At 37.1% G+C, this 24,024-nt stretch overlaps 1 protein-coding gene across 1 annotated transcript; it reads left to right on the top strand.

Annotated features, from left to right (window-relative positions):
• The first annotated feature begins 4,201 nt into the window (after nt 1–4,201).
• LOC128206351 (uncharacterized) lies at nt 4,202–23,342 on the top strand. Its single transcript, XM_052908742.1, has 7 exons — nt 4,202–4,312; nt 9,917–10,044; nt 10,342–10,481; nt 12,164–12,267; nt 13,492–13,597; nt 16,545–16,684; nt 19,775–23,342. The coding sequence occupies exons 1-7, from the start codon at nt 4,291–4,293 to the stop codon at nt 19,822–19,824; spliced, it is 690 nt and encodes a 229-aa protein (XP_052764702.1). The 5' UTR covers nt 4,202–4,290; the 3' UTR covers nt 19,825–23,342.
• The last annotated feature ends 682 nt before the right edge of the window (nt 23,343–24,024 follow it).

Raw genomic sequence — 24,024 nt, 5'->3', positions numbered from 1 at the left:
TTTAAACAGGTCCCTTCAATTTCAGTGAACGTTGAAATCAAGTTTATAAATGCGGTCAATTAAAGTACATGAAACTTCTAAAGGAAGGTGTAGTTTGGCATCAGACCTGTCATAAAGTCATTGGGAGTGTCAAGCTAGTCCAAATAATTGTACATTGACGATTTTTTACGATGTTTGATATGGCAAATCCTTCAAACATAAAATACTTATCTTAATACAATTTCAATATTTAAAAAAAACAACCTGTTTTGCACAAGCCCGTTTGGACGTTGGGGATTGGAAGAATCACGTATAACACCTCTTTTATTTTAGACTACTGATAATCTCGAGTAAAAGTGCAAGTTGCAGTTGACTTACACACATTTTAGTTTGTTGTTTCCTATTTCAGATAGAATCTAAAATAAAATGATAAAAACAACAGCCAAACTATGAGTCTTTACTACGACAATGAATAACCTTTCCCTTCAGTTTTATCTCAAACCCTCAATGCCAATAGGAATTGAATTTTTGCATGTAACTCATAATAGGGAACGCCTTTGCTGCCTCATTTGAATGGTATATGGTCTACATACTAACATGTGATTACCCCACTATGCTTCGTAAAGTTTAATATCATAAAGTAAGGTGCGTTCTCCATTTCGTTATGTGCCACTTCTTTGTGTTATGTGTACTGATTGATATGTAAAGGTGCATTCTCAATTTCGATATTTACCACTTCATTGTGTTATGTGTCTTGATTTATATATTAGATGCATGCTCAAAGATTGAACGTTTTGACATCTTTTTTTGTCTTTTAACGAGCCAATTATTGCGAAAATCTATGGAAACCAGTGATATAAGATTGCTGACAAAAAATAGATCGCAGATTTTTATATTTATGTTGAAAAATTGATGTTTTTTGCATGTTACTTAAACCGGTTTAAGCCATAAAATATTGATTTTCGAACGGAAATATGAAAATCTACGATCTGATTCTTTGTCAGCAATTTTATATCATTGGTTTGCAGATATTTATGCAAACATTTGCTCCTGCCAAGACAAAAAAGAAAAAAGTTGCAAAAATGGTAAATCTGTGAGAGTGCAGCTTTTAATATGATTTGTGTAATAATACACCATTGTTTTCCCCTCTTCGTAAACAATTCATTTTTCTTCAAATAAATCGAACATCGATAACACGAACGCATCAATTCCAGTCTCAAAACATGTGCACCGAATCATACACATCATTATGTTTTAACTTTCACATATCGCCGCTGAAGTGCTTTGATCGACTTTTTTGAAAAAAGTTGAAAAACGCTTCAAAGTGAAAATTTGTGCATAAAACAGTTAATTTATAATTGTTTTAGAATAAAACGTATAGAAAAATGTTCTGAATAGAAAACAATTTAAGGCCGCTATGTAACTGTATGAATAAAAAACTTTGATTTATCATTGTTTAAAAAAACACATTAATTAACAATTGCTTTGAAATAGAGAGAAAAATAAGGCCGCTAGGCCGCCAACTTCACGCCGCTAGGCCGCCAGGCCACTAGGCCGCTAACTTCACGCCGCTAGGCCGCTAACTTAACGCCGCTAGGCCGCAAAGCCGCTCAGCCGCTAACTTCACGTACATAGTTATCGTAAACATTCCGACCGCCTCTGTAGATGAGCTCACTCGAAAATGGTTTAAACATCCCGTTGACACTCCACTTAGTGATTCCTTACAACGTTTTCTGTGACAACGTGTACTGATAACGATATTTTGATAGTTCTATAATAATGCGTTTATTGCCTTCATGTTCTTGTGATGACGTTCGTCTCTGTATTAGCGTGTGTTGTACCGATCCCGTGGATCCCTCTGTCTTGTAAACAGGATCTTATTTTTTACCACTGACGACTAAATGCACATGCATTTTGTATGCGCTTCATGAAATACAAATAAGATTTCAACAGGGTTTAAATGTAAACATTACGAACACTTGAACATGAACAAGTATATGGTTATAAATCTCTGAATGGGACTCGCTCATGTTTTTGTAAAATGCATTTTTTTGTATGACGAAATAAAGTGGGGCAAACAATTAGACGTGTTTAAACTGGGATACTGACGGCTACGACTTTGTTGTCGCGTGTTTGGTTGATTGACATTTATCAATGTAATGTTGTAAGGTCAAAATATCCATCTATTTCGTATAAGTCCTCGTGGCCTAGTGGTGATGGCATCGGTTTTCTATTTTTTCTTCCTTTTACTGCGTTTTTGTGCACCCCACTAAAACCAAAATACCTTTTTATACTATAACTGTTGTTTTTTCAGCAACTTCGATATGATAGAGTAAAATAATGATACTATAAGTGTTTTCAGATGCAATTTCGGAAAAAAAAAATTGGTCCAAAACATGAGACAGTACCTTTAAAATCACAAAACGATACTCTGAACGATGCATACCTAATAAGTAATAAGATATTAATACTGGTGCATTTGTACCACATGTTTTCATTTTGCACCTGTTTACTGACTGCAGTTTTTTTTCTTAAATTTAAAGCGGTCTTAAGTTTGATATATTTACCACAAATCGAAATGACGGATAAGAATGTTTCATTATCGACACTGAAATCGTTCACGACAAGTATACTTAACATATCATACGACCTATTGCGGCGTCTTCGTCGGTCGTTCACCTGACTATACTGTTCAAAATTAGCTCATACAGCTTTCAAACATGTTATTTTATTTTCTTAAACAGTGCAGTTACATAAAAAAAGCAGCTTGAGCCTTTAGTTTCATTTGAGATTTTAGATGGGATATTCCAACTGTGTAAGACATATAATTGTTGTTGTTGTTTTTATCAGTCAAACCAGTTACATAGTTTGATTATCCCGATGCCTCTGAATGGGTATGTGGCTAATTAACCTGCGGAATACACATACCACCAGGCTAAATGCAGCTGACGAATAGCTTACATGATGACTTTTAAAGGAAACCCTTCAGAACATAGTCAGCAACAAACAACACATCGATGTTTGTTTTTTTTTTCTTTTTTTTTTTTCCCTCAAACTTTTTTTTATTCAACAATCTATATGCATTTTACATTTCATAGTAAATCATGACACATCGATGTTGTTATTACAATTGGCAAGCTGGTGTTCATGATTTTAAAGTAATCAATACACGGGTACAACCTTAAGAAAATAAAGAACGGTCCATCCAGCCGACATCAACTTTTCATATATTCGCAAACTTACGATGAATACCACTTCACCTTTGAGCAAGATCTTTAGTTTAACAATACAGTTAGTGTTTTAGTTGAATAATTTCATCACGAAAGAGATACACTTAGGAAGCATACATACACAAAGTATGAAAAGGCAGCCTCGGTTTGATTGAGACTAACCATTACATAATATTTACTCCTCAACTTCCAATCCTTAAATGAACTGCCTTTCTACAGTTGCGAATGTTTTCCGATGAACGCAACGTCTTCGGATATGTTCGGATCGCGATTCATCACATAACAATATACATGTAAATCGAAAATTGTTTATCTTTTTATTGTTTGTATAGTGTCAGCAGGTCTCGAAAACTTAAATCAACATGTTAGAAAGCGTTGATTTATGATACCTTTATTATATTTTTTTCATTAGTTGGGCTGGTAAAAGTGAGCGTAGAAGTCCTTCCGACTCCACACACTTAAACCAGCCCAACTGCGTTCAGACCCCGATAATGACATCACTCCCTCAATTCCTTCCTTAAATATACAAGATGTAACGTGTTGTTACGAGTTACGTTCATTTTACAGTGTGTACATGTGCTGTCTGCTCAATGGATGTTAAATCGTCCCCCTTCTCAACCATGAGGTCGAGTGGTGACAAACGAAACAGTGCTAATGCTATTCTTAGCTTATTAGATTTTATAATGTCAAATATCATTGGTCAAGTTTTCATTCAATAAGCAAGCGATCTTGAATGAAAACTTGAAAATGACAGTTCTCCGGGACTCTTATTTGTGTTATTCTCGGTGTTGGTGTGTATGTCATGGATTATTTATATGGAATATGTTTTATGTTGACTGTAAATGTTTTGATTGTTTATGTTATGCACTCCTTGCCGAAATAAATATATCCATCCATGCATCAAGGAGAAATCCTGACTGTTAAACCGAGACAGTGCCCCACAACACATTTTGAACAGTGTACAATGACACTATAGATATTGGTCACAGACTGGTGACTGCTGTATTACGTTACGGTTCCTTTAAAAGAGATTGCCTCATTCAAAGTCTACCTTATTTAGTTGATAACTTGGATCATAGGCATGCATGACCTGCCAGCATTTTGTAAGTTTTAATGTTTGAATGTTTTGAGTGTTATAATATTTGTTTAGATTTCGTCTTTTGCGATATGTTTATGTTGTTGCGCGTTATATGAGCGCTTGCTTTTGTTTTGAAATCAAACTTTCCTAAGCTTGTTTCGGTGTGAATGTTTTAGTAAATAAATAAATAAATTTAATCATATTTTGATATTCATTGTAAGGTAATCGATGAGAAACAAATGAAACTAATAAAATAAAAAGAGTGCTTGGAAATTAAAAATAAAAGTACATAATTATAGAATTCCGTTGTTTAAACATATGTTTATATTCATGTAATAATATTTATATATTTCTTGCGCTTTCTTTTTTCGTATTTCATTATAAAAACTCGTCATGATTAACGATAGTTTGATGTAGTGGCACAATTGTTTATAAGACACAATCATGACTTTATTAGCAATTTAAAGGATAATTCAACTATAATAGTCAGTAAACTGCGTATAAATTAATAAGTATGACTGCCATTTGAATTCAAATTGAACATTATTCTACACTATGGACCGTTTTAAGATCGTCAAATACTCTCTTTTATAATGGTAAATGAGGAAGTCTATTTCTGATTCAGGTCATAAATATGAAATTGTAAAATGTACTTAGTTAAACTCAATACCCATATACAAAGTAGGACAAATTCTTTAAGCCTCAGTACCACTTAGGATTAAATCATTAGAGAGAAAGATTGTGAGCATACAACTTTGATAGGGTCTCATATAATGTCTGATTAATTCCCGCAGTCTACATGATGCTTTAGTTAAAAGAAATGTTTGGGAAATATCAAAGAAATTTCAAACCGGATCACTGACTCATTATATGCTAATCAGGTAGATAAGTGGGCGGAGCATAGCACTTTGCAAATAGTACCTGAGTAGTTGCCGAAATAGACTTAAAAATAACCAGAGAAATAGTGATTTTTTTTAATGAAATTCACATTTATAAGAAATTAAGCTCCTGTTTTCCTGTTTATTTTAAAACAAATTTGGTGCACGTATTCTCGAATAAATGTGTATTACGAAATAAAGAGTGGCAAATCATTCGGAGTGTCAAAACTAAGATTTCAGAAGCTGGAACTTTTCAGCAAATGTTGATATTTGCTCAAAGTCCTGGTGGTCTACTGGTTTAGGTGGAGATATTAAGAGATATTTTTCTTGGCTTTACCGGCGTTGGTTTGCACCCCACTAAAACCAACATACTTTTTATGCAGTATTTTCTCTGCAATTTCGATATAATAGAGAAAAAAATAATGACGAAATAAGTGTTTTCAGAAGCATAAACGGGAAAACTTTTCGTATATAAAGAACATACAATTTTAGGTTTTCAGAGAGAGATGTGATATGCAAATTTTGTAATGACGTTGTTCGCGCTAAATTTAGATTAAACTAAAAGTAACTTTTAGTTTCGTTGCATTTTGTAATTGCGATAAATGCATTTTTGGGTTTAAAAATGTAAAATGAAGTTAAGAGAAGTCGTTTGGATATACATGTATATACAAAAAAAATAAGCTTACATCTCAAAAACATAGTGGGACTTTAAGGACACGTGGGAATATATCGCAAGTGTTTGTTCCCAGCAAGAATGATTTATAAGTAAACGTATTTTGCGCAATCGATATGATTATTCAAATGTTAGGCTTTCATTAGTTCTAACACGTTTTAACTCTTCAATGTCATAAGATAATAAACAAACAAACAAATACACAAACAGTTTAAGTTGTGTCAACACCCTCATTCGACCTTCTCTGACCAGGGTATGTTACTAAATGACAATATAGATAAACGGTCTAAACTGACCTGTGGGCAAGCGGTCAATGTCCTGTATTAGTTATTTCAATAGATTGACCTCGCTTGGGTCACATAAGATGCAGAGCTTTTGCTACGGGAAAACTAATTTGAATAAGGTACCAAAATGTTTTGTTGTAGGTTTCGTTGTTAGAAAAAAAAGCAATAGACAAATCAATGATTGTGATTGGTCAAATGCCGTCTTGGTGGTTTTCAGTTTATTTATACCCGCATGGGACCCCGAACGTTAGTCATATTAGGGTTTTGGAGCATAGTGCACAGACATAATGTAACCCTGGTTAGAGCTATCCTTGTTAATTAACGTGCACCAGCGCATAGCACTAACACACAGGACCCCCGTTTAACGCCCCCCCCCCACCGGAAGACAAAAAGAATTGTTTAGACGTATATTAAAACTAAAATATACCCCCTCCCCGTATTTTCGCATTGACACATTTTCGCAGCGAAAAATAGAAATGGCACAAATCCGCCAGTATACCACCATATAAAATGTAACACAGATTCATTAATTACATCATATACAGCGAAAGGAGAGTTCAGCTATAATCCGTGATACTTATTCTACGGGTTTTTTTCTATCTCAAGAGCCTTGAATATCAACATCGATAGTTCTCTATGTACATAAGTTATTTTGAGAGGTGAATAGTTCTACAAATGTTATCATATTTGGTAGTATATAAAACTATTGGTATTGATCACTATATTAATGCGTTTTTTTTAACACGAGTTTATACTTTACATTGAAAACCCAAATGATAATCATCGTCGAGCACATTCATCATTGGGTTTTGCGGTCGAAACCTTCGAGCACATTCATCATTGAGTTTTGCGGTCGAAATCTTCGAGCACATTCATCATTGAGTTTTGCGGTCGAAATCTTCGAGCACATTCATAATTGAGTTTTGCGGTCGAAATCTTCGAGCACATTCATCATTGAGTTTTGCGGTCGAAATCTTCGAGCACATTCATCATTGGGTTTTGCGATCGAAACTTCTTCTTAATCGTGTTTACTTACAAGACAATGCAACACAAGCGTAAAAAGCCAAACACCCTCATGCATTGTTTGAAACGACATGTATTTATCAAATGTAAACTAAATTTAAGATTTCTGTATTTTGGCAGATCATTGACTGTAAAAAAGGTTATATGTATTTGCAATACAAAAGTGAAAAGTAACTGCGTCCATTTAAATAAATAATTCAATAGAAATGTCCATAGCCATGACAACATATTAAACAAACGATATCGGATATGACGTCATGTTAAAATATTCTTAACAATGCCATTGAATATTAAGTATTAATGTTTTAGTTTGAGAAATACAGAGACACGTTTACAGGTCAACGAACTGCATGTTAATGTATACATTTTCTATATAGTCAAAAAGTCGAACAAAATTGTAATCATTACGGGTGAACAGATTTATTTGATACGGTTTTTAAATTTATGGGTATACGAGTCTTTGCAGAACGGTTATTGACCATTACGAACATTTGGTTCATTTCAAGTCATAAACTACACTTATTGTTTTTGTTTTATGGCACTGGGCCAAGAAACGAAAGGGACAAGCTCATTCGTTGAAACAGTTTATACATTCTTTAAGAAATTCTCATTCAGATATTAACTGTTCACACACATCAATGATAGCACCCTCGTTTCCGCAAAACACCCTACCCTCGGGTCGGAATGAACCTATCTTACACTCTCGGCCATGGAAGATACTTATAATCCATGGATGCCTAATGACGAAAAATGAGCGAATGTGTTGCCGTTTTACGGGATTACGGTATATTGCTATCAAAATAAAATGAGATTTGACAACATTCAAAAGTACTCTATACTGTTATCAGGGAGATTCAAGATTGTTCAGAGAGATTCAGAGAGACTCAGAGAGGTTCAATATGGTTCAGAGAGGTTCAGAGGGATTCAGAGAGGTTTAAGATGGTTCAGAGAGATTCAGAGAGGTTCAAGATGGTTCAGAGTGGTTCAAGATGGTTCAGAGAGATTCAGAGAGTTTCAGAGAGGTTCAAGATGGTTTTTAGAGAGGTTCAGAGATATTCAAGATGGTTCAGGGAGATTCATAGGTTCAAGATGGTTCAGAGAGGTTCAGAGATATTCAAGATGGTTCAGAGAGATTCAGAGAGGTTCAAGATGGTTTAGAGAAATTCATGGAGATTCAGAGAGGTTCAAGATGGTTCAGAGAGATTCAGGGAGATTCAGAGAGGTTCAAGATGGTTCAGAGAGATTCAGAGAGATTCATAGAGGTTCAAGATGGTTCAGAGAGATTCGGGGAGATTCAGAGAGGTTCAAGATGGTTCAGAGAGATTCAGAGAGGTACAGATAGGTTCATAGAGGTTCTGATTACAGCTTAGAGTACTTTTTAGTTTCGTCAAATCTCATTTTATGTCTATGGCAATGCATTATATATATGTTATAAATATCGAAGTATGTGTAAAATTTATGATTTATTTTGCTGATTCAATGGTTAAATATGAGCTCCTTTCATCAAGCTTCTGTTGTTCCCTTGTCTAATGTCTGTTCGGTCAGGATCTTAAATTCGTGATGCCCCTCTCCGTAGCTTGCATTGTATTCTCATTACCAGCTTTAGTGAAATTTTGACTAAACGCTGATCAAAATGTCAAGAAAAAATTATTTCGTTTCATGTATTGACTCGTCGATCGCCATGTATATATGAACACGTTTCATCTCAATGGGCAATGGTCATTTTTATCTACTGCATTGCACATAATTATGTTTATTGTTTAAACTGAAATAAAACTTTTATCTTCTGTTTTATTAAGGTTCTCTCATACTTCTTATATGTATTAACGTTCCGGCTTTTCGCCCATCAGTAGTTTGTCTTCACATGTTCCAAAATATGCAACATTGACTTTATATTTGTTTCAAATTGAGGTCGTACGTAATCGGATACATTCATTCTGAGTGTCAACGACCTGTCTGTGCTAGTAAAAGTACACTGAATACAATAACTAGCAGGGTACGTGTTTGTGGTCTCGTGTACGGTTATTAAAATACCACCTTTTCCCCATCAACGATACACACATGTATTACTGTACGCTGTATGTTTGCCTACATTTGAATAAAGGCTTCTTATTTCGGTATCATATGTATGCAATGGTGAAGTTATAGATGTCTGGTGACTCCATAAAACTTCGGTATCATTTGAAAGGAGAGAAATAGAATATGTTAATCGTAAAACGAATAAAAACCTGTGTGTAATGCTATATATTGAATACCATATTATAAAAGTATTGCGGTTTCAACCCATGGATCCGTATTAAAGTAGTTAAGAAATACCCGCAAAAAGTAAAACCATGGAGCAATTCTTCATTTCTATATCGGTAATAATTTAGTGATTGTTTTGAAAGCAAATCAAATGATTTTTTTTATAAAAGTCAAAATATACGACGTGTATTAGATGTACACTGTGTAGCACAAAACAACTGACAATTTTCTACCACTTAAACTAACTTGTTGTTGTTGTTGTTGTTGTTGTTTAACTTAACCTCATTGGTGTTTATCGGCTACAGTATGTGGTGTTCTACTGGTTTTGGCTTTCGTTTATATATTGAACTCCCGGTTTTCTCGCGGTCTCACAAACTTTGCAATATGTTTTTCTTTGTCATTTTATTTCAGTTTGCAATTTATGCGTGGTTGCCCTTTTTGTGGCAACTCAGTTGATTACCATTGCTACTGCCACATTTATTATCATACATTTTTAAATCTATAAACATTTCTATCCATTCATTTAGGTGTTTTGGCGCTTGTCGTATCGGGTTGCGCTGAAGCTGCGGGTGACCACTGCTACCGCTCGGCAGTTGGGAACAAACCCGTACCCTGGCCAAAGCACCCCCTCACGTTTGATGACCTCAAAAATACTGTAAGTTTTGTAGAGTTTTCGTACGCCGAATTTATTGTAAATTCTTGGCAAATTCAATTGCCTTAAAACGAATCCAACAATAAAACCCAATAAGGTTTACCAGTGTTTATTTGAAGCGGATGTTTAACACAGCCTGGTTTATCAATTCCTTATGCATCATTGTTTTGCTCCGCCGATGGGCGTCGGGCATACCGGCCGTAATATTAATAAATCTAAGATTATAATTTAAGCTTAGAATGATTGATGTTATAATAACTATTAGTTTTATAAAACTAGTTTTTCTTTCTCGTTTTATAGATAATGAACGGGAGTAATGTTTCCCGGAACTACTATGAAATCTATGACCGGTCCCCCGCACCACCACTTCCGATCTTGCGCAAAGTGGTCATCAACTGGAAGTTTAACTCCTCGGGATATATCAATGACTACGCAGGATAGTACGTATTTTGATAGATCAATGTTGGGTCAGTAATGTTGTATTGAAAGTTGTTTTATAGGGGCTGCCACCCGTGAAGAAAAGCGGCAAAGCTCACATTTTTTACGGGCAAAAAATAACAAACGTTTTTAATTTTTTTGGATTAACGGGCTTTCTTATATTTAAATATTAAATTTCATTGTATTCGTGTTCAAATAATAGGAGATATTGTATGAATTAACAATATTGATTTGAAAATGATGTATTGCCTTGCCTTGGTTTAAATTTTATATTGCATTCTTGTTATTATGGACATGTTTTTCGGAATATTTTTTGTTAAATTGAATTGAATTATAGAGTTTAAATACAAATATAACTTTCCAATAAACAATGCATGCACTATACAGGGATAGACTTCAAAAATGCACCAGCTTCAAAAAATTAAACTGTGAGCCTGTAGCGAAATGACCGATCTCATCTAGTACGCGAAAAACTGCTCCTTCCTTCAAGCAGTTATTATACATGATCAAAATGTAAATCAACATGAATCATTTTCTGCATATTGATAGTTGACTTGTGTAAAGCATTGGTCGTGTACTTTTCTTGAACAGCTAGTTTGCGTGTTACATAGTTTCATTTACACCACGTTTGAGTTTGTTTGGGAAAAATAACTAACGACCCCCCCCCCCCCCCCATATATTGTGACGTGTTTTAAACCAGCGTTGACACTGAAATTGTGCCTTTGCAAACAATAGGCTTGGTTATAGGCGCAAGCGCAGTTATAGCAATTAAATTAAACATGAAGGATCGTATTAAAAAACAACAAAAAAAAACCACGTTTCTTCACAATTAGAAAGTAAACATTTGAATAACCAAGCCTCCATGATTGGCTGAAAATGTAGGACAAACACTGATTATACTTAAACGATATTGATTCTGACAATGTTCTGAAGGCATATTCGCTTCTTTCACTTTTTCCAGCTGCTTGTGACCAGTGATTTTTTTTTTTGGAATTAAATTTACCGCCTGTGCCTTGCTTATTGGGAAAAAAAGAGGGAAAAATACAAAATCCGGCCGAAATAGCTAATATAATGTATATACATGTTTTAATGCAAACATTATGCTGTGAAATAGCTAGTCTTGTAAAGATTTTGTTTATGTTTCAAGAATTTATTGTTTTTTTATTCATTTACGTAATCTGCATTTATCAAATTGGGGAACAATTATAAAAATTTGGGAAAAATGGACAGTTTTTCGCAAGGGCAGTAAATTGCACCAAAAAAATCACTGGTGACATATTGCTAATTGGTGTAAAGGCAATCGGAATACTTCGGATATTTTCCATAAACATAACAACCTCGGATGTATATGGGTGGTATACAATGAATGTTAGACGTCTTTACATTTAACTACGCTTTAAGTAGATCGCGTAGTAATTTCAATTAAGCAGTTAAACTTAAGACTTTACTCTTAGGAATTTTAGTTATTTATGCAATAATACACTTTACTGGGAATCATTTTGACTTAAGTGATACAAATAGCGCGTTAATACATTACAATTAATTAATATTATGATAATTAATTTGACGAACTACTTCACCTAATACACTGGCATGCATTCGAGATTGTTTTTGATGGATAATGGCCAGGGTGTTCCGATTTCTGTGAAGGAAACTTCTTATCGTGCTGCTGTTTCCCGTTCAGCAATCCTTCCGACGGCAGTTGCATAAAGAATTACCTCGAGCTACGTGCAGTCGCAGGCTATACAGACTTGAGGTTTACATTCTTGTCGGTCTTTCCTACACCAGGTAATAGAAGTCATGTGTGAATACTTGTTGTGAGTCACCACTGGCACCGGATTTTCAAACTCAACTGCCAGTGTGAGTCACTTCTCTCATTTATTTGTACCAGTATAAGGTACGTATTTTTCTATTGCATAATTCATCATTATTTTGTGGATGGAATGGACATCGAGCATGGCCACAAAACATTCACTGTCTATTATAACTTTTAATATCCAAAAATCAAGCAACTGTGCTTGAAATCATGAAAAATATTCTTATAAAGTTTGTCGCATGCTGTATCTAAACAGGAATTGACGTCATGAACGTATTTAAAAAAATATGATGTCATCTAACCGGATGTGACGTCACCATTTCATAGAAAATGTATAAAAGAAAGGCAACTTTCTTAAAATGTAGTGTCTGTAATGTGATTCCTACTGGATACCATCACAGTATTCATTCTTCCTATACATGAAATTAAAACGAGCGGTTTTATATTTTGTTTTAAATTGTTCCAAGTACTACATTTCTGCAATACATACGTATGTAACGTTGTCAGTTTGTGGTATTCGGCTCATAGTCAGCTCAGTTGGAACAGTTGCCTTTTTTATCGAACCCAATATCAGTGTGTGTATACCACGTGATAAATTGCGTCATAAATATTACGTCGGAAGGCAACATTTTTATTCGAATTATGACTTTAAACAAAGATAACTTCACTTTTTCTTCACCATTTAAAATAAAACATAAGGCAGTCTAAGCCGCGGAGCCCCGCCCTCAGTCTTTTACCAGAGTTTGATTGAGAGTTTAGTGTCTTAAAACACTTCGACAAACCTTATTATATTTTGGAGACAGGTTTGTCGAAGTGTTTGTGGAAACTAATCACCTTATCAAACTCAGGTTATAAAAATAAGGCGGGGCTCTTTAAGCGGCATAGACTGCCCTTTTTTCATTTAAAATGGTGTAGAAAAGGAACAGTTACCTTGATTTATGTGTTCATTTTAAGCAATATATTGCCTGCCAACGTAGCATTTATGACGTAATTTATCAAGTGGTATACACACTGTGAATATTGGTTTACTAAGATTAACGAACAATTATATTTTTGCGGACTCTAGATTAATTGGATCAATACATTGAAATGAACGCATATATTAAAGTGTTTAGAAAATCAACAATTGCACGCTAAGCACTCTTTCAATAATAAGAAACATTTGATATGTAAAAACGTCACTTTTTACATTTTAGAGAACTTTACTGGAACGATATTTTCATCATGTCCTGAGAAATACCACATCAACTTTTACTGCCCATCAAAAAACATTATCTTTGAAAAAACCCGCGAAGTTTGCAGGTGAGTACAATGCATGACATTTTCACCATCATATATAAATAGAAGGCATATATTGAGTACTTGCATGGAGGAATTGAGACCAAAGATGCAATACTACAATACAAGATACAGGACAACATTAAACGATACAAGACAACGATACAAGATACATGACAACTATACAAGGAAGGAGCCAACAAAACAAGATATATGATAACAAGACAAGATACAATACAACGATTCAATATACGTGACAACAATACAAGACAACAATAAAAGATAGAAAACAGCGATACAAGATACAGGACAACATTAAAAGATACAAGACAACGATACAAGATACATGACAACTATACAAGGAACGAGCCAACAATACAATACATATGATGACCAGACAAGATACCAGATAACGTTACAATATACATGAAAACAGTACAAGACAACAATACAAGATAGAAAACAGGAATGCAAGATACAGGATAACTTCAAAAGATACAAAACAACAATACAAGGAATGATAAAAATAACAAATTACAACAAGATACATGGCAACAACACAATAAACATAATGACAACTAACAAAAACAATACAAGACAACACTAAAAGGCAGCAATACAAGACGCGACACAAAAGTACAAAATACCGCAAGGTCCTAACACACATTAAACGAGAGAATCACGACGTCCGCAAGGTCCTAACATACAACAACCGATAGTAACGCGACGTTAACAAGGTCCTAACAGACACAAAACGAGAGAAACATGACGTCCGCAGTGTCCTAACACACACAAAACGAGAGAAACATGACGTCTGCAAGGTCCTAAAAGACAACAAACGAGAGAAACATGACGTCTGCAAAGTCCTAAAAGACAACAAAAAACGAGAGAAACATGACGTCTGCAAGGTCCTAAAAGACACAAAACGAGAGAAACATGACGTTCGCACGGACCTAACGGACACAAAACGAGAGAAACATGACGTTCGCAAGGACAAGTCCTAACATACTGTAAACGAGAGAAACACGACGTCCGCATGTCCTAACAGGAAGTAACCGAGTGAAACACGACGTCTGCAAGTTCCTTACAGGCAGTAAACGAGTGAAACGCGACGTCCGCAAGGTTTTAACATATTATAAACGTGAGAAACAAGACGTCCATAAGGGCAAGGTCCGCAGAGACAGTAAACGAGAGTAACACGACGTCCGCAAGGTCCTAACACATTATAAACGTGAGAAACAAGTCGTCCGCAAGGACAAGTCCTAACAGGCAGTAACCGAGTGAAACACGACGTCCGCAAGGTCCTAACATATTATAAACGTGAGAAACAAGACGTCCGCAAGGACAAGGTCCGCAGAGACAGTAAACGAGAGTAACACGACGTCCGCAAGACGTCCGCAAGGACAAGGTCCGAAGAGACAGTAAACGAGAGAAACACGACGTCCGCAAGGGCAAGGTCCTTACTAGCAGTAAACGAGAGTAACACGACGTCTGCAAAGACAAGGTCCAAACAGACAGTAAACGAGATTAACACGACGTCCGCAAGGTCTTAACATACACTAAACGAGAGAAACATATGAAACATGACGTCCGCAAGTTCCTAACGTACACTAAATGAGAGAAACACGACGTCGGCAAGGTCCTTACATATTATAAACGAGAGTAACACGACGTCCGCTAGGTCCTTACATACACTTAATGAGAGAAACACGACATAGGCAAGGTCCTAACAAATACTTAAATGAGAGTAACAAGACGTCGGCAAGGTCCTAACATACACTTAACGAGAGAAACACGACGTCCGCTAGGTCCTCACATACACTAAATGAGAGTAACAAGACGTCGGCGAGGTCCTAACATACACTTAACGAGAGAAACACGACGTCGGCAAGGTCCTTACATACACAAAACGAGAGAAATACGACGTCCGCTAGGTCCTAACATACACTTAACGAGAGAAATACGACGTCCGCTAGGCCCTAACATACACTTTACGAGAATAACAAAGACGTCCGCTAGGTCCTAACATACACTAAATGAGAGAAAAACGACGTCCGCAAGGTCCTAACATACACTAAATGAGAGAAACACGACGTCAACAAGGTCCTAACAGTCACAAAACGAGAGGAACATGACGTCCGCAAAAACAAGGTCCTAACATACACTAAATGAGAGAAATACGACGTCCGCTAGGTCCTAACATAACACTAAATGAGAGAAACGCGACGCCCGCAAGGTCCAAAAATACACTAAACGAGAGAAACACGACGTCCGCAAGGACAAGGTCCTAACAGCCACTAAATGAGAGAAACATGACGTCAGCAAATACGTACAGACACTAAACGAGAGAAACACGACGTCGGCAAGCCCTTACATATTATAAACGAGATAAAAACACGACGTCCGCACGGTCCTGACAGACTTCACATGCTTCAAAGTATCTTATTTATTAAATGTTCGGGTATCTGCTTTTGAACGGTCAACGAACAGGAGTTGACTAGGTTTTTAACTTGTTTACGGCTACACAACCTCACACTGGTACAATATGGCACATTCAATAAAAATGCGATTCAGAGTACGTCTGTGGACAGATATTTCCGAACCAACTACGAAGTTAATACATGTAGTAAAATTTTAGAGTAACATATTTTATCGCCAACAACAGTTGGCTAGTTATTAAATAAGGTATAAAACAAAAGCGACTTAAACAAACCTGTATTATGCAAGGACGGAAAAGATGTAGTAACCAATGTCATCATGGGTGTCTGAACATTTAGGATTGTAGTGAATTTTGTACCGATAAAATTGCATTGTTCGCATGGAACCTTTGAACATTAAATGTACCATACAACCATAGCCATTAGACAAAACTATATTATAACACAATGGAAAGCAGCCTAGAAATCATGATACTGTTTTAACGATGTCGTCATTTTGATTACTGGCTAATATTGCGGCTCTTTTATTCCAGTTCCAACTTGCGAATGAGCATATATAGTCATTACGGTCCCAACGGACTTCCCTGGGGAGCTATCGCCAAAGACCTGTGTAAAAACGGCTCACCACCCATGGAGGACCCCCGCTGGATCCTAACACATGACGCCCCCACCCGTAAGTGCACACATATATATATTCGTGTATGTCATACTAATTGATTAAACCCAAAGATGGCTTATCGGTAAGTAAATATCTACTCTCATAGCTAACTTTTGCTTGTGATCATCTCTGACCGATTTGGCCACCTTAGTGTAAAGTTCGATTCGTGAATAAAGCTGCGAATTCGCGCCCGTTCCCTCGGTACTAACCGATTTTAATTTCGCGTCCGAAACCTCCGTATTGACCGATATCAATATCGATCCCGTTCCCTCGGTATGGACCGATATCAATATTGCGTCCGTTCCTTTTGTATGAACCGATATCAATATCAAGCCCGTTCCCTCGTTATGGATCGATATCAATCGTGCACTCGTTCCTTTCGTATTGACCGATATCAATCTCGATCCCGTTCCCTCGGTATGGACATAAATCGATCTTGCGCCCGTTCCTTTGGTATTGACCGATATCAATCTCGATCCCGTTCTCTCGGTATGGACGATATCAATCTCGAGCCCGTTCCCTCGGTATGAACCGATGTCAAATTTGCTCCCGTTCCCTTAGTATCGACAGATATCAATCTTGCGCCCGTTCATCGGTATGGACCGATATCAATCTCGATCCCGTTCCCTCGGTATGGACCTAAAACGATCTTGCGCCCGTTCCTTTGGTATTGACCGATATCAATATCGATCCCGTTCCCTCGATATGGACCGATATCAAGTTCGAGCCCGTTCCCTCGGTATGGACCGATATGTATCTTGCACCCGTTCCTTTGGTATTGACCGATATCAATCACGCGCACGTCCCCTCGGTATGGACCGATATCAATCTCGAGACCGTTCCCTCGGTATGGACTGATATAAATCTTGCATCCGTTCCTTTGGTATGAACCGATATTAATCTCGAGCACGTTTCCTCGGTATGGACCGATATCAATCTCGATCCCGTTCCCTCGGTATGGACCTAAATCGATTTTGCGCCCGTTCCTTTGGTATTGACCGATATCAATCTCACGCCCGTTCCCTCGATATGGACCGATATCAATCTCGAGCCCGTTCCCTCGGTAAGAACCGATATCAATCTTGCGCCCGTTCCCTAGGTATGGACAGATATCAATCTTGGGCCTGTTCCCTCGGTATGGACCGATATCAATCTCGCGCCCGTTCACTCGGTATGGACCGATATTAATCTCGCACTCGTTCCCTCGGTATGGACCGATATCAATCTTGCGCCCGTTCCCTCGGTATGGACCGATATCAATCACGCGCCCGTTCCATCGGTATGGACCGATATCAATCTCGAGCCCGTTCCCTCGGTATGAACCGATGTCAAATTTGCTCCCGTTCCCTTAGTATCGACAGATATCAATCTTGCGCCCGTTCATCGGTATTGACCGATATCAATCTCGATCCCGTTCCCTCGGCATGGACCTAAATCGATCTTGCGCCCGTTCCTTTGGTATTGACCGATATCAATCTCGATCCCGTTCTCCCGGTACGGACCGATATCAATATCGATCCCGTTCCCTCGATAAGGACCGATATCAAGTTCGAGCCCGTGCCCTCGGTATGGACCGATATGTATCTTGCACCCGTTCCTTTGTTATTGACCGATATCAATCACGCGCACGTCCCCTCAGTATGGACCGATATCAATCTCGAGACCGTTCCCTCGGTATGGACCGATATAAATCTTGCATCCGTTCCTTTGGTATAAACCGATATCAATCTCGAGCACGTTTCCTCGGTATGGACCTAAATCGATTTTGCGCCCGTTCCTTTGGTATTGACCGATATCAATCTCACGCCCGTTCCCTCGATATGGACCGATATCAATCTCGAGCCCGTTCCCTCGGTAAGAACCGATATCAATCTTGCGCCCGTTCCCTAGGTATGGACAGATATCAATCTTGCGCCCGTTCCCTCGGTATGGACCGATATCAATCTCGCGCCCGTTCACTCGGTATGGACCGATATTAATCTCGCCATCGTTCCCTCGGTATGGACCGATATCAATCTTGCGCCCGTTCCCTCGGTATGGACCGATATCAAGCACGCGCCCGTTCGATCGGTATGGACCGATATCAATCTCGAGCCCGTTCCCTCGGTTTGAACCGATGTCAAATTTGCTCCCGTTCCCTTAGTATCGACAGATATCAATCTTGCGCCCGTTCCTCGGTATGGACCAATATCAATCTTGCGCCCGTTCCCTCGGTATTGACCGATATCATTTTCGCGCCCGTTCCCTCGATATGGACCGATATCAATCTCGCAACGTTCCCTCGGTATGGACCGATATCAATCACGCGCCCGTTCCTTCGGTATGGACCGATATCATCCAGAGCCCGTTCCCTCGGTATTGACCGATATCAATCACGCACCCGTTCCCTCGGTATGGACCGGTATCAATCTGGCACCCGTTCACTCGGTATGGACCGATATCAATCTCGCGCCCGTTTCCGGTATGGACCGATATCAATCTCGCACCCATTCCCTCGGTATTGACCGATATCAATCTTGAGCCAGTTCCCTCGATATGGACAGATATCAATCTTGAGCCCGTTCATCAATCTTGAGCCCGTTCCCTCGGTATGGACCGATATCAATCTCGCACCCGTTCCTTTGATATGGACCGATATCAATCTCGCACCCGTTTCTTTGATATGGACCGATATCAATCTCGCACCCGTTTCTTTGGTATGGACCGATAGCAATCTCGCACCCGTTCCTTTGGTATGGACCGATATCAATCTCGCACCCGTTCCTTTGATATGGACCAGTATTTGAGACAAAAAATAACAACATAATATAGATCCTGATACACAACTGCTTAACATGCATGTTTAACATCGTGTTCTGTCTGACTCCGAACATCAATATTGTGTCCACGTAACTTTGCTAGGAGAGAGGTGCCATCTTAATATAGAACTTCCCGCCATCCTGAATGTTTATGTTTTTAATGTGTAGATATAAATTGAATCGTTCAATCAAAGCGACTTTGCCCAAGCAAAACAAATCACGCGAAGTTGGTCAGAAACTCTATATAATGTTACCGTATACTTGGTGTATATAATACGACGTTTAAAATACTCTTCATTTTCTTCAGAATGTTCTTTTGCAAATTCACGGCGTCGGCGAGACATTGGATTGGTATAGAAGGTGAAAATCCATCATCATCTGCTGAAGAAAAGAACTGTATCAATTTTCCCAAGCGTATAAGTGTTAAAAACCATATCTTACGTTTAACTTAATATTCGTGCCATATTTGTATAGATGTACTCGATCGTTCCATGGCATGTTAGAACTGCCACTTGTGTATTCTAACCACTGAAAATACCAACCCAGTTACTGGTTTTCACTGGTGTATTCTAACCATGGAATATACCAACTTAGTGACGAGTTTCCACTGGTGTATTCTAACCATGGAATATACCAACTCAGTGACTAGTTTCCACTGGTGTATTCTAACCATGGAGTATACCAACTCAGTGACTAGTTTCCACTGGTGTATTCTAACCATGGAATATACCAACTCAGTGACTAGTTTCCACTGGTGTATTCTAACCATGGAATATACCAACTCAGTGACTAGTTTCCACTGGTGTATTTTAACCTTGGAATTTACCAACTTATGACTAGTTTCAACTGGTGTATTCTAACCATGGAATATACCAACTCAGTGACTAGTTTCCACTGGTGTATTTTAACCTTGGAATTTACCAACTTATGACTAGTTTCAACTGGTGTATTCTAACCATGGAATATACCAACTTAGTGACTAGTTTCTACTGGTGTATTCTAACCATGGAATATACCAACTTAGTGACTAGTTTCCACTGGTGTATTCTAACCATGAAATATACCAACTCAGTGACTAGTTTCAACTGGTGTAAACTAACCTTGGAATATGCCAACTAAATTACTAGTTTCCACTGGTTTATTCTAACCATGGAATATACCAACTTAGTGACTAGTTTCTACTGGTGTATTCTAACCATGGAATATACCAACTCAGTGACTAGTTTCAACTGGTGTATTCTAACCTTGGAATATGCCAACTAAATTACTAGTTTCCACTGATGTATTCTAACCATGGAATTTACCAACTTATTGACTAGTTCCCAATGGTATTATATTCACTTTATAAAATGTCAATGGTAATTTATTATCCCAATGTAAGGTATCCAGTGTACAACTATGTGAAATTAAGATGTCTGGACGGCAGCATTACTTCGGTATCATTTAAAGGGTTTTATGTGGAGAGAAAACATATATTAAAGGTAAACTAGTAAGGGACCATTTTTTCGCCCGTACATATATTTGCTCACCCTGTAAAACCATTGGTAAGCAATTCATAACAATTGTTTATCATACAATAGATAGTTTGAGTTCAAATGAATTTTTAAAGTAGAAATAACTTATATTTTTCTCTGAAAATGAGCCATTTATCAACAATTCTGAAATCGCACCAGGTTTAGCCATATTTCTTCGGAGTGGGGGTTATCGATTGTTTTTCTACTCAAAAACATTTTGGTGTGTTCGAAGGATATTTTGACCTGGTGAGTAAGTTTATTTCTCTTTTATTTCAATATAAATACGCCTACCCTACCCGGAGGCCCGACGTGTTAGCTCCTTCCGGTTTTTTAACCTTTGTTTCTAGAAACTTTAACCAAAAAGTTATGGAATGTATAAACTGAACGATTGTAACTATCAAATTTAATACCTGACCAGCTCTCTTGAAAACATGGTTTATGCGAAAAATTAAATATATTGAACACCTGTATGCTTTTAGAAAGCACAGATTTTATGAAGATCTAGAATAGAATACAAGTGTCTCTGGTAGGTAATTGTGCATAACAAAAACGCGAGACGTTCGTATTGGGTAACACATTATTGCCTTTTGCTATACTTATGACCACGTGTTACAGCTCGTGTCTTAATTATACTGATGTTAAAGCACGCTTATTCTGATTCTGTAGCGAACAAAAACTGCATAAAACTTCCACGACAAACATAAAAGGTGTTTAAACATAACAATATTGGCCATACAGTACACAAGACGTCGTAAAAAAATGATGGAAAGAAATCGATAACATTCAGCTAAATAGGTCCGACAACGGTATTTTTATACTAAAAACAGTTTCAAGTCACGCATTTTTCTATTTTCACTTTGCAAACAAACAATTGTTGAGCTCATACATTCAATAACTTGTTTTGTTAAGGCGTCTTGAATTATAGGTTCATTCCGAGAGGAGTTTTCACTTTTGCCTTCGGGAAGGCGTATTTATTTTGAGATAAAAGTGATATTAACTTACTTACCAGGTCAAAATATCCTTCGAACACACCAACATACTCAAATAATCCGCCATTTTGTTCCGCATCGAACATGTCCCTCACTTAAAATTCCGCAAAAATAATTTACGTTGGACCCTCAGGTATAGGGAATCAGCGAGCATTAGTCATTCAATTAGTATCGAACTTATATGGGGTAACCATGCATCAAAGTTTTATTATTGACAATGACTTTATGAAATGTCAAGCTAAGTTGTGCATTGAATACCTTAAGACGTTTCGTACTTTTTTAATTTGCATATTCATTCACCCCCTATGGAAATGAAATCCACAATGTGTTTAATGTCCCTATCTGTATGTATACATTCATATATCTCATGTTCAAAATGGCAACATTTCTTTCCACATGTAGACGCAAAATAATTCAGACAATGCGTTAGTAGCTTTAGTATTTATTGAAAAGAAGTGATCGGAAAAGTCAAATTTTTGGATGGTCGCCAATGGTCGGTCATTCTTTTGACAAGCTAGTTAGATTTTCTATATAACTGTGCTTTGAGATGGCCATTTGAGAACGGTCTCCTTCTCCTATGTGTTAACACCATTTACAGAAACTTTCTCAAAAATATGTTATTTAATCATTTCAATCATTTCTTTTATTCCTTTTTCTTGTAAAACCATAAGACATGGACTTTCAGTCACTAATCTTACACAATATTAAAGCTGCACTCTCACAGATTTACCGTTTTGACATTTTTATTTTATTTTTTGTCTTGGAATGAGCCAATGTTTGCCTAATATCTGCAAACTAGTGATATAAGACAACTGGGAAAAGATCAGATCGCAGATTTTCATATTTAATTAATGTTTTATGGCCCAAAGCGTTACTAACGGTTTAAGAAAAATGCATAAAACATCAATTTTTGAACTTTGTCAGCAGTCTTATATCACTGGTTTCCATGCATTTTCGCATATATTGGCTCGTTCCAAGACAAAAAAAGTCGTCCAAACGTTCAATCTGTGAGAGTGCAGCTTTAAGGTATGATTTTGCGATTCCGCGAACTTTTGTCACGTGCTCCTGGCAAAACACTTCCTTGCGAGTGTATGGTCTCAGAAGGACCACTAACCCTGAGCAGTGGAGCATCAAACACTGTCTCATGGGTTGGGTTTTATACACATGTCAGTAAAACAGCAACCCATACAATACCAGCAATGTTTAAGTAACTTCTTCAGACCTTGGCATTTGAAATGCGACTGGTTTTTGCTAATTTAAAAACAATACTTCACCATGGTTTTATCTGCATGTTTGTCATTTTGTAAATAGTTGTACATTTTCAAAAGTACTATTTTCATATTTAGCCAGTGATAATATATATATATATATATATCTATATATATATATATATATATATATATATATATATATATATATAGAGAGAGAGAGAGAGAGAGAGAGAGAGAGAGAGAGAGAGAGAGAGAGAGAAAGAGAGAGATTAAAGCCAAGCTACGTTAAAATATACATTAAATTTGGCATGACTATTTTTGGCAATAATAAAATACGCTTAAAGACAAGGTGTTTATTTCAATTAAATATCGAATGGAAACAATACAAACGCCCCCCCCCCCTCACCTGAACGTACACGCACGTGTGTATACGCACACAACAAAGCTCATAATATATGTTTACATTATCACATTGTTATTTTATGTAACGGTCGGTGAATATACATATGAATTTATTGAGGGGATAGGATGGGGGTCAGTCGACTTATCAAATATTTTCCAACATTTTCTAAACTAGAATTACAATGAATACTACAGGGACAAACTACATGGACACCCTGTCGCAAAAAATAACAAACACCCTCTTGAAGGGACTCGCTAATGTTTTTTGTTTTTTTATAAAATGCACTTTTTTGAATGACAAAGTAAAATGCGGTAAATCATTTGGAGTGTTAAAAGATACCCCTCAACAAATGTTCATATATGCCTAAATATTTTTTTCCACGATTTTGAATAGCGTTAGCAACACAATCATATTTTAATGACGTTCAATTTTATTTGTTT

The sequence above is a fragment of the Mya arenaria genome, chromosome 10 (genome assembly GCF_026914265.1).
Source record: "Mya arenaria isolate MELC-2E11 chromosome 10, ASM2691426v1".
In the NCBI taxonomy this organism is placed as follows: domain Eukaryota; kingdom Metazoa; phylum Mollusca; class Bivalvia; order Myida; family Myidae; genus Mya; species Mya arenaria.
This window is presented reverse-complemented; position numbering and strand designations above follow the sequence as displayed.